This window comes from Nipponia nippon, unplaced genomic scaffold (genome assembly GCF_047370975.1).
Source record: "Nipponia nippon isolate SJK-2023a ecotype South Korea unplaced genomic scaffold, ASM4737097v1 scaffold_41, whole genome shotgun sequence".
NCBI classification, from domain to species: domain Eukaryota; kingdom Metazoa; phylum Chordata; class Aves; order Pelecaniformes; family Threskiornithidae; genus Nipponia; species Nipponia nippon.
The window spans coordinates 360,982-373,363 of record NW_028262360.1 but is presented as its reverse complement, the minus strand read 5'-3'; the positions used below and the strand labels follow the sequence as shown (position 1 = coordinate 373,363).

The 12,382-nt window shown below is 51.9% G+C and overlaps 1 protein-coding gene across 3 annotated transcripts; it reads right to left on the bottom strand.

The window, feature by feature from the left end:
* Positions 1-1,506: 1,506 nt before the first annotated feature.
* LOC148052941 (uncharacterized) lies at positions 1,507-7,596 on the bottom strand. Of its 3 annotated transcripts, none has more exons than XM_087777890.1 (6): positions 7,470-7,596; positions 4,592-4,669; positions 4,127-4,423; positions 3,212-3,511; positions 2,758-2,859; positions 1,509-2,522 (listed from the first exon to the last, which is right to left on the bottom strand). In XM_087777890.1, exons 1-6 carry the CDS (start codon positions 7,594-7,596, stop codon positions 2,509-2,511), a joined length of 918 nt encoding a protein of 305 aa, XP_087634016.1. In that variant the 3' UTR covers positions 1,509-2,508. The 3 variants fall into 3 exon arrangements, with proteins under 3 accessions (XP_087634018.1, XP_087634016.1, XP_087634019.1); XM_087777893.1 differs by lacking the exon at positions 7,470-7,596 and adding an exon at positions 4,782-4,843; XM_087777892.1 differs by lacking the exons at positions 4,592-4,669; positions 7,470-7,596 and adding an exon at positions 4,701-5,844 and having other exon boundaries at positions 1,507-2,522.
* Positions 7,597-12,382: the final 4,786 nt, after the last annotated feature.

Genomic DNA, 12,382 nt, shown 5'->3' with positions numbered 1-12,382 from the left:
TTTCCAAGAATGGGGCATCTCCCACCTCTTTGGGCAACCCATTGTAGTGTTTCACCACCCTCAGCGTAAAAAATTTCTTCCTTATATCGAGTCTGAATCTACCCTCTTTCAGTTTAAAACCATCTCCCCTTGTCCTGTCGCTACAGGCCCTGCTAAAAAGGAGCGGAGGAGCGGCTGAGCGCCCTGGGTTTGTCTCGTTTGGAGAGAAGGAGGCTGAGGGGCGACCTCGTGGCTCTCTGCAGCTTCCTGAGGAGGGGACGTGGAGAGGGAGGTGCTGGGCTCTTCTCCCTGGGATCCAGGGCCAGGATGCGTGGGAGTGGTTCAAGGCTGAGCCAGGGGAGGTTTAGACTGGAAACATCAGGAAGCATTTCTTCACCGAGAGGATGGTCAAAGACTGGAACAGGCTTCCTCGAGAGGTGGTCGATGCTCCGTGCCTGGCAGTGTTTAAGAGGCATTTGGACAATGCCCTTAATCATAGAATCATAGAATCGTTAAGGTTGGAAAAGACCTTTAAGATCATCAAGTCCAACCATTAACCTACCACTGCCAATTCCACCACTAAACCATGTCCCTAACACCACATCTCCCCATCTTTTAAATCCCTCCAGGGATGGGGACTCAGCCCCTGCCCTGGGCAGCCTGGGCCAGGGCCTGACAGCCCTTTCGGGGAAGAAATTTTTCCCAATACCCAACCCAAACCTGCCCTGGCGCAGCTTGAGGCCGTTCCCTCTCGTCCTATCGCTTGTTACTGGGGAGAAGAGACCGACCCCCCCCCCCCGGCTCCAGCCTCCTTTCAGGCAGTTGCAGAGAGCGATGAGGGCTTCCCTCAGCCTCCTCTTCTCCAGGCTGAATAATATGCTCCAGGCTTAATGCCATGCTTTAACTTCTGGTCAGCCCTGAATTGGTCAGGCAGTTGGACCAGAGGATCGTTGTAGCTCCCTTCCAACTGAAAAATATTCTAGTCTCGTCTCGTCTCGTCTATTCCCCTGCCTTGTGCAGGTGCTTCTGATCTCACGTGTGGCTCAGTAGCTGATGGGGCAGGATCAGGCCCCTGGCTTGTGCACATGGTTATGATGTCACGTTTTTCTGTTGAGCTAATTGGTCAAGATCGGGCCCTTTGCTTTTGCAGCTGCTTGGGATGTCAGGTGTGGTTGAGGAGCTGATAGGGCAGGAGCGGGTACCTGCCATGTTTTTGCGGAGGGATTGAGGGATGGACGGATGTTTTGGTGGATGGCTGGCTGAATTGGAAGGTTGGGATGATTGAGCAAAACTTGCAGCTCTTGGCAGTCCAGGTCCAGCCCGCTCCTGAATTTCAAACCCTGGGAAAATGCTGAAGAGAGTGTTTTTATGGCTCTGTCTCCTGGGCACAACAGGAGACAGCGAAATATTCCCACACCCTGAACAGCTTCATCATAAAAGCAGAAGTGTCTTTTCAAGCAAGGTTTTTCTGCCCACACTTAGTACTTTATGAAAAGAGCAAATGGGGACGGTGGTGGAAAAGGCAAAGGCCGAAGGGTTTTACCATTGCTGGTGCTCCTCTGCAGAGGTCATTGGGAAAATGTTTGGAGACAGAGTTTGGTCTCTACGTGCCCCTGCCCAGCTTCTAACCCTAGAAAAACACCATCTTCCCCCACACAGTGGCTTGTGTCTCCTCGTACGAAAGGGAATTCAGCCCTGTTTGGCAGGACTGATTTACACCACCTCCGTCCAGACAGGAGGTGATGAGCTCCTGTGCTGGGGTGGGCTGTCTGGTCTTCTGTGGGAGTAGATGCTGGACAAAGTGGTTTGACCCCCCCCGGGTGGTTTGCCGTGTAAAGGTGACCCCCTCGTCACACACCTCCTGCCCATGTTTCTCTTCCCAAGACATCAGCCCTCTACAGATGCAAGCCAGAAGGAATCAACCGTACAGACGCTAGATGTATTTATTGGGCCTGGAGAGCCAACACAGGCAAGCCAGAGGGGCAAGGAGCTGACCTGGGTGGTTGTCCTCCTCCCCGACCCCTTCTCTGACTGCACAGTCCAGAGATCGAAGCCCAAGGTGCAGTGGTTCCCCCAAAGGAGGCTGAAATTCAGATGCAAATAAGAACCAGGTGTGACGGGAACACGATGGGGTTATGGGTGCGATGGAGCAGCGGCACGCACACGCACACGAGCACGCGCTTTGGGAACACGCATGGAAACATGCGTCTTTCAGTGAAACCCACAACACCAAAACACAACGTCCAGCTTTATTTCGAGGGACCTGAGGCAGGTTGGAAAGCACGGGGGTCTGCACAGAGGAAAGGAGCAGGCAAAGCAACGCCGGCTGAACACGCACCGCTTCTGCCTCTTGGAGACGCCGAGGCAGACAGTGAGGAATCGGGTAGGGCCCGAGGGAACGGATTGCCTTAGCTAAATGGAGCAAAACCTTCAGGGGATTCTTCTTCTCCTTCACCTCATTAGTCCACCCAGAATCCCTCTTCCCGATCTGCAGATGAGGGAAGCAGCAGCATCGGAAACGGCTTCTCTTCAGTCTTGGCCCTCTAAAGGGAGATAAATTTGGGGATCAAAGGAGGTAGAAGGGGAGGAGCAATCATGTTCAAATTCTCTGTCCAGAACATCCTCCAAAGACAGCTTTGAACAAAAGGTTTGTTTGCTTCCTTTTTTCCTTTGGAAAGTAAAGTGGAATAAGTGTCAAACCAGGTCATTATTTGGCAAAGAAAATGAAGTGCTGGGAGGCTAAGAATTAGTGTGGCCTAATGAAAGTCAAATATTTACCTCTTCTCTTCATCTGGTGGTGGGAGAAGAAGAAGATGAGGCCGTTGATGGTAAAGAACAAACCTCCAACAATAACCTCTCGAATCCAGCTGATTTTATGGCCTGGGGAGGAATCAACGGTGACTTTACCATGACACAACATTCCCCTCCCCCCACCCCCCCCAAGAAAAACAAAACAAAAACCAGACAAGGTGATGATACAGTCTTTTCATTGGGATCTTTTTCTCCAGTATCTCTCCTTATTTTTGTCCATAAAACCGTGGGCAGGTATGGCAATGAGCTCATTTAGTGATGGAAAGAGAGACTGAGACAAAGAGATGCATGGTCACAGGACAGGAAAGGATGGAGATGAGACTGAGGGATGAGTTCATAGGCAAGCACACGGGGAATGAATTAACTAATGATGGGTCAGTAGCTACTCGATGCTCTAGTGAGGAAGTGTTTGAAAACTCACTTTTCACATTGACACTGATCCAGCGGCTCCTTTCTGAGCGAACGAGACGTCGAGACCGACTTACAAAATAGGCACAACTGTAAGACCCAGCGACCTCCTCTCCTGTGATACTGAGGTCGTAGCTGTAGTTTTTCACATTTGATACTGGGATGGAGACTGCACGTCCAAGGTCCAGATAGTACTGGACTTCTCTAACATAATCTGGAGATGAGGGGATGGAGCAGAGTAGCTTGATGTCATTCCCGATTCTATAGATCTCCTGCTGAGGATCCAGGGACAAAGCTGGGGGCACGGGAGCCGCTGGGGAAGGAAAAAAAAAGCAAAACAACCAAGTCAATCATCTATCTATTGACATCAGGACCTGTGGACAAACCCCATGATTTTTCCCGATGTCACGACTCAGCCTTGACAAAGGGACTAGAAAAGAAATGATACTTCTGACCATTATTGGGGCAAATATAGAGCCTTGATCTAAGAGCAGCTTCTGGAGGTCATTCACGGCTCACTTTTCTATGCCCTTCTTGAACCATGGCCAGAGGGAAAAAGACCCACGATTCTCAGAGATAAGAACTCACAGCAGCTTAAACGGTTTCTTTGTAAGCACTCAAGTGCAGAAAATCAGTCTTTGTACATGCCCAGCGTAGGAAGGCATGTAATACACCCCAGGCCCTCAGGAAAGGCTTGGGAGGCTCACTACTCTAAGACCTCCTGGAGGTGACGCGGCTGTTAGGCCAACTTATTCCTGCTTTCTCAGAGAAATCGAGGAGCGCAAAAGGAGTTTGTGAGAAGCCAGAGCAACTTCATCTGTACATTGGCAACCAAATGATAGGGCCATCGGACAAGATCGTGCGCTAAAGGGAGGCGTGGGGTGTCTGGGCTGAGGGTACCCAAGCCATAGAGACAAGACCAACCTACCCTCAACCTTAACTGAAAGAGGAAGGCTCCTATTGGAAGGAATTTCTTGTCCCAAGTCCTCCACAAAGTACATGCACGTGTACTCCCCAGCAGATGCTTTTGTAGCTGTAAGCTGGAGGCTGGCGGTCGGGAGGGAGTAAGGTGCTCTCAGGTCGATTTGCTCCCCAGTTTGATTGAAGAACCGAAATCCCCCTATTTTCGTTTTTTCCAGAGCCGAGCATACGATAGCGAGACGTTCCCCTTCGTAATAGAAACGATAAGCGGGTTCTGCGGAGAGCGTAGGGGCTGGCAGAGGGTCTGGGAAGAAAGAAAGGATTTGCAGGATGGGCGGGAGCTTTCCAAGAGGAGAAGGAACGTGAGAGACCCCTTTTCCCTCCATTTTACAAAGCACAAGTCAACCTCTCCTCGCTGTCAAAGGCTCAGTTCAGCTGGAGAGCATCTTCGGCGAGGTCAAGCTGCACTTACCCGCAGAGGACACAGCCAATGTTAGCAGCTGGAGGAAAGCTGCGAGAGAGGTGCCTTGAGGCGACAAGAGAGAGGAGGCTGCAAAAGGGAGAGAAAAGAAGTCACTTACGCAGCCGCTGCCCTAGGAAGTCCTGCCCCTTTTGGCCATCAGTCAAGAGGGCAGCCCCTCCACACCACCATGGATTCATACAGGTCATGGGTCCTTTTTGTGCCACCGAGGCATGGCCAGGCTAGACCGAGGATGGAGAAAACCTGTGAAAACAGTTGCGCATGCCAATGAGGCCACCCACGGGAAAAAAATCTACAAAACTCAACGTGCCCCTCGACTTATCTTTTAGCTGCAGACAGCACATGTTGCATGAGATTATTTCTCCTGTTTGTTAGAAGCGATTTGGTGATTGCCAAGCAATTGATGGATATCGGCACCGGGAAACGATATCTTGAAACTTAAAGAAACGGGGCTGCTGGAGTCCTTCCGGGCTTAGGAAGGACGGGAGGGCTCCCGGGTCCTCCCAAGGGAGAAAGAGGCTTTGAGGCGGGCTGCAGGACAGGATGAGCTCAAGGTCTGCTTGCATCAAGAACCAGGCTGCAGAAAGGAATCTCTGGGGTTTCTGGCCAGCTACGAAGTGGGGGGTGTTGCTCGGGTTAGAGATGAGGGGGCCTGGGGGGCCGTGGTGGGCTGGCCCTGGCTGGCAGACCAGCCCCACACCGCCATGCGCTTCCCCCTGCCCCCAGCAGGACGGGGGAGGAGAATAGGAAGAGCAAAAGCAGGAAAAGTCTTGGGTTGAGACAGAAAAGTTAACTAAGTAAGGGGAAGCGGAAGAGAGGAAAAAAACCTTAACAAGAGATGCAAAGACAATCACTCCCCACCCTCCACAAGCGCAGGGATACCCAGCCAGACCCCGAGCGACGGCTGCCTGTCCCAAACCCCCTTGCCCTCCATTTTCGTTGCCGAGCATGACATTATAGGGCATGGAATATCTCTTGGGACGCTTGGGATCAGCTGTTCCGGTTGCGTCCCCTCCCAGCTTCTTGCGCACCCCCAACCTTCTCCTTGCAGGGCAGAGTGGGAAACAGCGAAGGCCTCGACACCGTGCAAACGCTGTCAGCAACAGCCAAAGCTCTGGGATGTTATCAACACTCTTCTCCTCACAAATCCAAACCGGCACCGTACGGGCTGCTATGAAGCAAAGTAACTGCAGCCAGCCAGACGCAGGGCAGGAGCCGGGATCCTGGGGTCTCTCCCTGGCCCGGGAGCAGTAACCCATCGCATCAGCCCTGCACAGAACATCAGTGGAGAAGTGTCCCAAGTCATCCCGAGGCAAATTCTTCTTTTCAAGCCCTTTTCCGTCTCTCCAGGGAGAGAGGGCAGCGCATCCCAAAACCGTTGGCCTCTTCCTTTCCGCCTCCTGGAAAAAACAGCTTAGCCTTGAGCAACTTGAGTGTCATCCAAGCGCCTTAACTTTGGTCGTTTCACTCAAGAAGCTGAGTGCCGTGCCAGTGTTGGCAACGTGGCAATGCAGGACAAGGTCTCGGCTAACTCCACGGTCTCCCAGACCCTTAGGGCTGTCTGGAAATAATCTTGGGAGTCCAGGGAGTGGGGAGGCTGGGAACGGGCAGCAGCAGGGAGCAGGACCCTGGGCCCAGCAACGGGAGCACAGGGCTGAACTAGCAAGATGAAGGATGCGGTTGGGTGGTGTGGCTTTTGCTGTTGCAAGTGGGAGGCAGCAGATCTGAGCAGTTGGTTTCTGCTGAAAAGTGTCTTCCCCACGCCGAGCAGTTGAACGTAGCGTCCTTTGTAACGGGGCGAGATGCACACAAGAAGAGGACGCGTGCAGGTGCATGTCCCTTCGTTTCACACACGCACCCCCCACCCCCCCCCCGATGATGCTGAAAAATTAGTGCTGACCAGAGGTCGGAGCGGGGCCTGTACTAGAGCACAGTTTTGCCCTGAGATAGGGCTTTCTTAGGCAGAGCATAACTTTGTTTGACCCCCAGCCTGGGATGAACCGGTGCTGGTGTGGCTTTCAAGCCAGGGCGTAAAAGGAAGGAGAAGAGCTGAGCAGCTCGGATTTCGTAGCATCTACACCAAAGGAAATGAAAGCAAATGGCGGAGCTGAACTTTAAGAGCCAGGCTCATTTGCCACACTGAAGATCACCTGTTGAGATCCTCTCCAGCACCACCAGAGCAATGAGTTTTCAGCCCAATGTTCTTCATCTCCTGAGAATATGGATATCCAGCTGAGAGGGCAGAACTAACTGCATCAACGCACCAGAGAGAAAGTTATTATTAGGCTAGGATAGGATGGGATAGGATAGGATAGGATGGGATAGGATAGGATAGGGTAGGATAGGATAGGATGGAATGGAATGGAATGGAATGGAATGGAATTAGGAGAGGAGAGGAGAGGAGAGGAGAGGAGAGGAGAGGAGAGGAGAGGAGAGGAGATGAGAGGGTAGGAGAGGAGAGGAGAGGAGAGGAGAGGAGAGGAGAGGAGAGGAGAGGAGAGGAGAGGAGAAGCAAAGAGACGGGAAGGGAAGGGAAGGGAAGGGAAGGGAAGGGAAGGGAAGGGAAGGGAAGGGAAGGGAAGGGAAGGGAAGGGAAGGGAAGGGAAGGGAAGGGAAGGGAAGGGAAGGGAAGGGAAGGGAAGGGAAGGGAAGGGAAGGGAAGGGAAGGGAAGGGAAGGAAGGGAAGGGAAGGGAAGGGAAGAGGAGAAGAGAAGGGAAGAGGAGAAGAGAAGAGAAAAGAGAAGAGAAGAGAAGAGAAGAGAAGAGAAGAGAAGAGAAGAGAAGAGAAGAGAAGAGAAGAGAAGAGAAGAGAAGAGAAGAGAAGAGAAGAGAAGAGAAGAGAAGGCAAAGTGGGGGATGTGGGACTCACTGAGGAGTATCACGAGGTGGTAGATGACCATGGCACCGCGATCCAGGGGATGCTCAGGGCTCTGTGCTGGCCTGTCCAGGACAGGAGAGGCGTGTGCTGCCTGGTGGCTCTGTCGTGCCGTCTCCATCTGTCTGACGAGTTGTGTGGTCAGAGGGTCAGGGAGAGGAAGTGCTGTGTAATGAAGTAGAAGCTGCTAACCACAGCTGGGAGGGCGGGGGAAGCTACAGTCTGGATACTGCGTGTTTTGGGGCTGTCTTTGTGTTTTCGGAGATCTTTTCCTCCCTACAAGCTCTAGATACCATTTGGGCTGTCTCTGCTCCATGAACCATAGTCCGCCTCATCCCTCACTTGAACTGGGGGACAGAAGGTGGCCATTATCTACTCTCTTTTGCCTTAGACATCTTCCTCACTATGAGTGACAAAGAGGATGAGCAGTAGCAAGGTCCTTTATTCTTGTTCCTATTTCCCAAACCACAGGATCCAACCTTCTCCTCTTTTTCCTTAGCTCCCATCATGCCTGTGACCAACCCAAGCGTGACAAGACTAGAGATGTCTATTGTCTAGTGACGTGCAGCAAAAATGGCTGGGAAGGGACATCTGCCAACAGGTAGCATGAAGATGGTCTCCCACAGCTTCCTCTTGCATTGCACCAGAACTGGGATAGCGTCAGCAGTTGTACAGGGGCCACTTTTGGATGATTTGGGAGCTGCAGAGGACTCAAGGACCCATCTTAAGCTACAACAACATCCAGTTAAAATGCTGTTTTGGATGTTCAAAGCAAAGGAGAATAGAACTGATCCTTTCCTTCTTCCTTCTTTCCTCCTCCACTGAGAGAGAGAAGAGGCTGCAAGTGCACCTTGTGAGCAAAGACGCGATCCAGGTAATCCTGAGATCCAATACCGCTTTAACTAATCAGGGCCATAGGCTAAGCACTTGTGTCATCTTTGTTGTGGAGTTTCTTGGTAAACCAGCTGGCTTGCACTGTGTGCTGTCGCTAGCTGAAAAGTCTTGTAGGAGGCCCCTCCAGATGTCCTAGACCTTGGCAGTCCATCTTGTGTTAGCTCTCATCTTGCATTCTGAGGATGAGGGGTAGGGATGAGGAGGTACCGCTGATCTGCGCTGCCACCGTCCCACATGCATGGCATGGTTTTGGAGGAGGCTGCTCTGCATTGCTCAATATTTTGGGCACTCGGGTGTGGTCCAGGCATTGAAGGAATCCCCAATGCAAGGGCATCCCAGGAGCAGAAGCACTTCTCCCTGAACTGGACGTGTTCTGCTCACTAGTGTCGCATTGCCTTTCTGCCTTCACCTTGTATCCCCTGGTCTGATCCTCCTTTGCCCTCATCACTCTCCTCCTCTGACAGCTACAGGCTGCCAGCAGCAGCAACAGGACGGGTGCAGCAGCAGCAGGATGGGTACAGCAGCAGCAGCTGCACGTGCAGGGGCCAACGGGATGGATGGAGACGAGGGCCGTTATTTAGAGATGTGAGGGAAGATTCGAGACCACAAACCATCAGCCCCATGAGCTTCTCCATCAGCATTAGTTGTGGCTCTTTCAGCTAAAAATTACCATGCTTAAGGGGTGCTGAGCTCTACAGAAATCAAAGGGCAGGCGCCTTGCAAATACCACCAGATACAACCACTGCAGGCAACTTGGGAATGTGCTCAGCATTTCTTGGCTGAACTTGTTTCCTCGGCCTTCAACACCTTTTGTGATAGTGACTGTTCTTCTGACCCAATTGAGAGCAGTTTATACTATTTTTTTTCCCTTCTTTTCATATGTAGACATAGCAATGTGACAGGCAGAATAACCACAACACACAACTGACAGTCCTGTTCCTTAGGCACGTCTTCCCCAGCCCCTGGTAGGCCAGCAGCAGGCTCATGGCTTGGAGGGACATTGCCAGGTCTCTTCTCTCCGCTGTGGCCTGTGGTGTGTCTCGCCCTCCTACCATGTACCAGGACGAAGAGCCTGGCTGAAGGTCCTGTTGGGCTGCTTTGAGCCCTGGAGCCTTCTCCTGCCCTCAGGCTCTCCCCGGGTGGTGAGTGCTCCCGTGTCCTCCCCTCGCAGCCATGGACACCTCTGAGCTGGCTCCAGCTGCTCAATGTCTGTCCTGTGTCTGTGGGGATGGGAGAGTATGGGGTGTGGAGAGGGGGCTTTGCCTGAGCAAAAATAGTTCAGAAAGGGCAGAAAATGCCAAGAAGGGCAAGAAACAAGAGAGGGAACAAGGAGGTTGGAGGAGGAGGTGCACCATGGAGGAGCAGATACTCCCTGCAGCCCATGGAGGACCCACGGTGGAGCAGATGGATATTCCTGAAGGAACTCCAGCCCATGGAGAGCCCACGGCAGAGCAGAGGAAAGGTGAGAAGAAAGGAATGTCAGAGAGAAACTGCTCCGTATTGACCTTAACCCCTCAACCCCGTCCCCCTGCGCCGCTTTGCAATGGGTGGAAGAGTCAGGTGTGAAAGAGTGAAGCTGAGCAGGGGAAATGGGGAGGAAAGGTGTTGGTTTAATGTTCGTCTACCCATAATGACGCATGTATTTTAATTGGCAATATATTCAGTCAATTCTCCCCAAGTGGAGTCTGTTTTTCCCCATGACGGTAATTGGTAAGTAATCACCTGTATTTATCTCAACCCATGAGCTTCCTCATTTGCATTCTTCCCATTTTTCTGCCCCGTCCCACTGAGGGGGAGGGAGCAAGCGGCTGGGTGGGAGTTTGGCTCCTAGCCAAGACTAACCCACCACAAGAGTAAAATGATTAAAATGTTCAAAACATAAGACATTTACAAATGATCAAAGGTAAAATGAGTAAAATAAGAATGTAATTCTATTCTATTTATGGAAGAATATTCTCTTCTTCTATTTATAGAAGTCATATTTGATCGAAGAGCACGCCGATTTTTCCCATATGAACCAACACCCACATAAGAAACCATAAGACATTTAATTCACTTTTAAGGCCTGCATGGATGACCATAAGACTAGTCATACCAGCCCCAACCTGAAATATCTGATAGAACAGAGCTGCCTCTAGGGCAGAAGAGTGGATTAATGAATCTCTTGGGGCCATTTCCAGCTAGGGGACTCTCAGACGCGCTGAATCTCATGGTTAGTAGTGACAGGTCTGGTCTCATTTCTTTATGATTAACTCCTTCTTTTGCACGGGTGCTAATAATTTCCCTCCTCTCCTCCAGCTCAACAGGAGGGCTCTGAATCATGTCATGAGTGACTGCTGCTCTCCACCTCCCCGGTGGGATACTTCCTTCTGTCCCACCTCTTTTCTCTTGCTCTAGATCCACCACATGCTCCTGCAGTTCTACCACGAGAACCCTAAGGTGCTCAGCTCCTGTGCTGGGAAGGGCATCAAGATTTTTAACAAACATTGAGCTTTTTTTCCAGTGTTGCTGGCAGAAGAGAGTGGCCGAGCACAGCTCAGACTGGGTCGGCAAGGTCATACTGAATGGAAACTGGCTGAGAGATCATATCTAGTGCAGAAACCTTATCTCTGTCTTTGTGACAATTATGGTGCTGTTTCTTTTTCCTGTTCAATGAGTAACACCACTGGTAAAGACAGAAGAGTGAATTATTTCAGATGTTTCTTTTTTTTTTGAGGTTAATCTTTCCTTAGCAATGAAACTGAAACAACAATGAGCTCATATGACAAGATCCCCGATAAGCTACTCTTTCTGCTGGCTGACAACGTAACTGCCTCTCCATTTCAAACTCCTGTAAGCCCAATGGCTCATCAGTGGTCAATGGCTCGGTGTCCAGATGGAGACCAGTGATGAGTGGTGTCCCTCAGGGGTCCGTACTGGGGCCGGTGCCGTTCAATATCTTCATCAATGACACAGACAGCGGGAGCGAGTGCACCCTCAGCAAGTTTGCAGATGACACCAAGCTGAGGGGTGCAGTCGACACGCCTGAGGGACGGGATGGCATCCAGAGGGACTTGGGCAGGCTGGAGAGGTGGGCCTGGGTGAACCTCAGGGGTTCAACAAGGGCAAGGGCAAGGTCCTGCACCGGGGTCGGGGCGATCCCCGGTGTCAGCACAGGCTGGGGGATGGAGGGATGGAGAGCAGCCCTGAGGAGAAGGACTTGGGGGTGCTGGGAGATGAAAAGCTGGCCATGAGCCGGCGATGTGCTCTTGCAGCCCAGAAAGCCAAGCGTCTCCTGGGCTGCATCCCCCGCAGCGTGGGCAGCGGGGCGAGGGAGGGGATTCTGCCCCTCTGCTCCGCTCTGGGGAGACCCCCCTGGAGCCCCGCGTCCAGCTCGGGGGTCCTCAGCACGGGGAGGACATGGAGCTGGTGGAGTGGGGCCAGAGGAGGCCACGGAGATGATGAGAGGGCTGGAGCACCTCTGCTGTGAGGAAAGGCTGAGAGAGGTGGGGGTGTTCAGCCTGGAGAGGAGAAGGCTGCGGGGAGACCTGACTGCGGCCTTTCAGTACTTAAAGAGGGCTTAGAAGAAAGATGGGGACAGAGTTTTTAGCAGGGCCTGTAGCGATAGGACAAGGGGGGATGGTTTTAAACTGAAAGAGGGGAGATTCAGACTGGATATAAGGAAGAAATTGTTTACGCTGAGGGTGGTGAAACACTGGCAGGGGTTGCCCAGAGAGGTGGTGATGCCCCATCCTTGGAAACATTCAAGGCCAGGTTGGACGGGGCTCTGAGCAACCTGATGTGGTTGGAGATGTCCCTGCCAACTGCAGGGGGGATGGACTGGAGGAGCTTTAAAGGTCCCTTCCATCCCAAAGCATTCTATGATTCTATGAAATGATGACAGTCCTGGAACTGAGGATACATGTGTTAAAATCACTGATTCCTCTTCTCACTTTTCTATTTTCACCTTTCCAGACCCACTGGAACAATCAAGCCTCTCCTGTGCCAGCCCATAACATCTTCCCAAAGAATAA

Excerpts from the sequence above, each read along its gene's own strand:
- LOC148052941 (XM_087777890.1), bottom strand. The coding sequence starts at position 7,596 with ATGGAGACGGCACGACAGAGCCACCAGGCAGCACACGCCTCTCCTGTC. Across the intron at positions 3,512-4,126 it reads TCTTTCAGTTAAGGTTGAGG|CGGCTCCCGTGCCCCCAGCT; the intron begins GTAGGTTGGTCT and ends TTCCTTCCCCAG. Across the intron at positions 2,860-3,211 it reads GATCAGTGTCAATGTGAAAA|GCCATAAAATCAGCTGGATT; the intron begins GTGAGTTTTCAA and ends ATTCCTCCCCAG.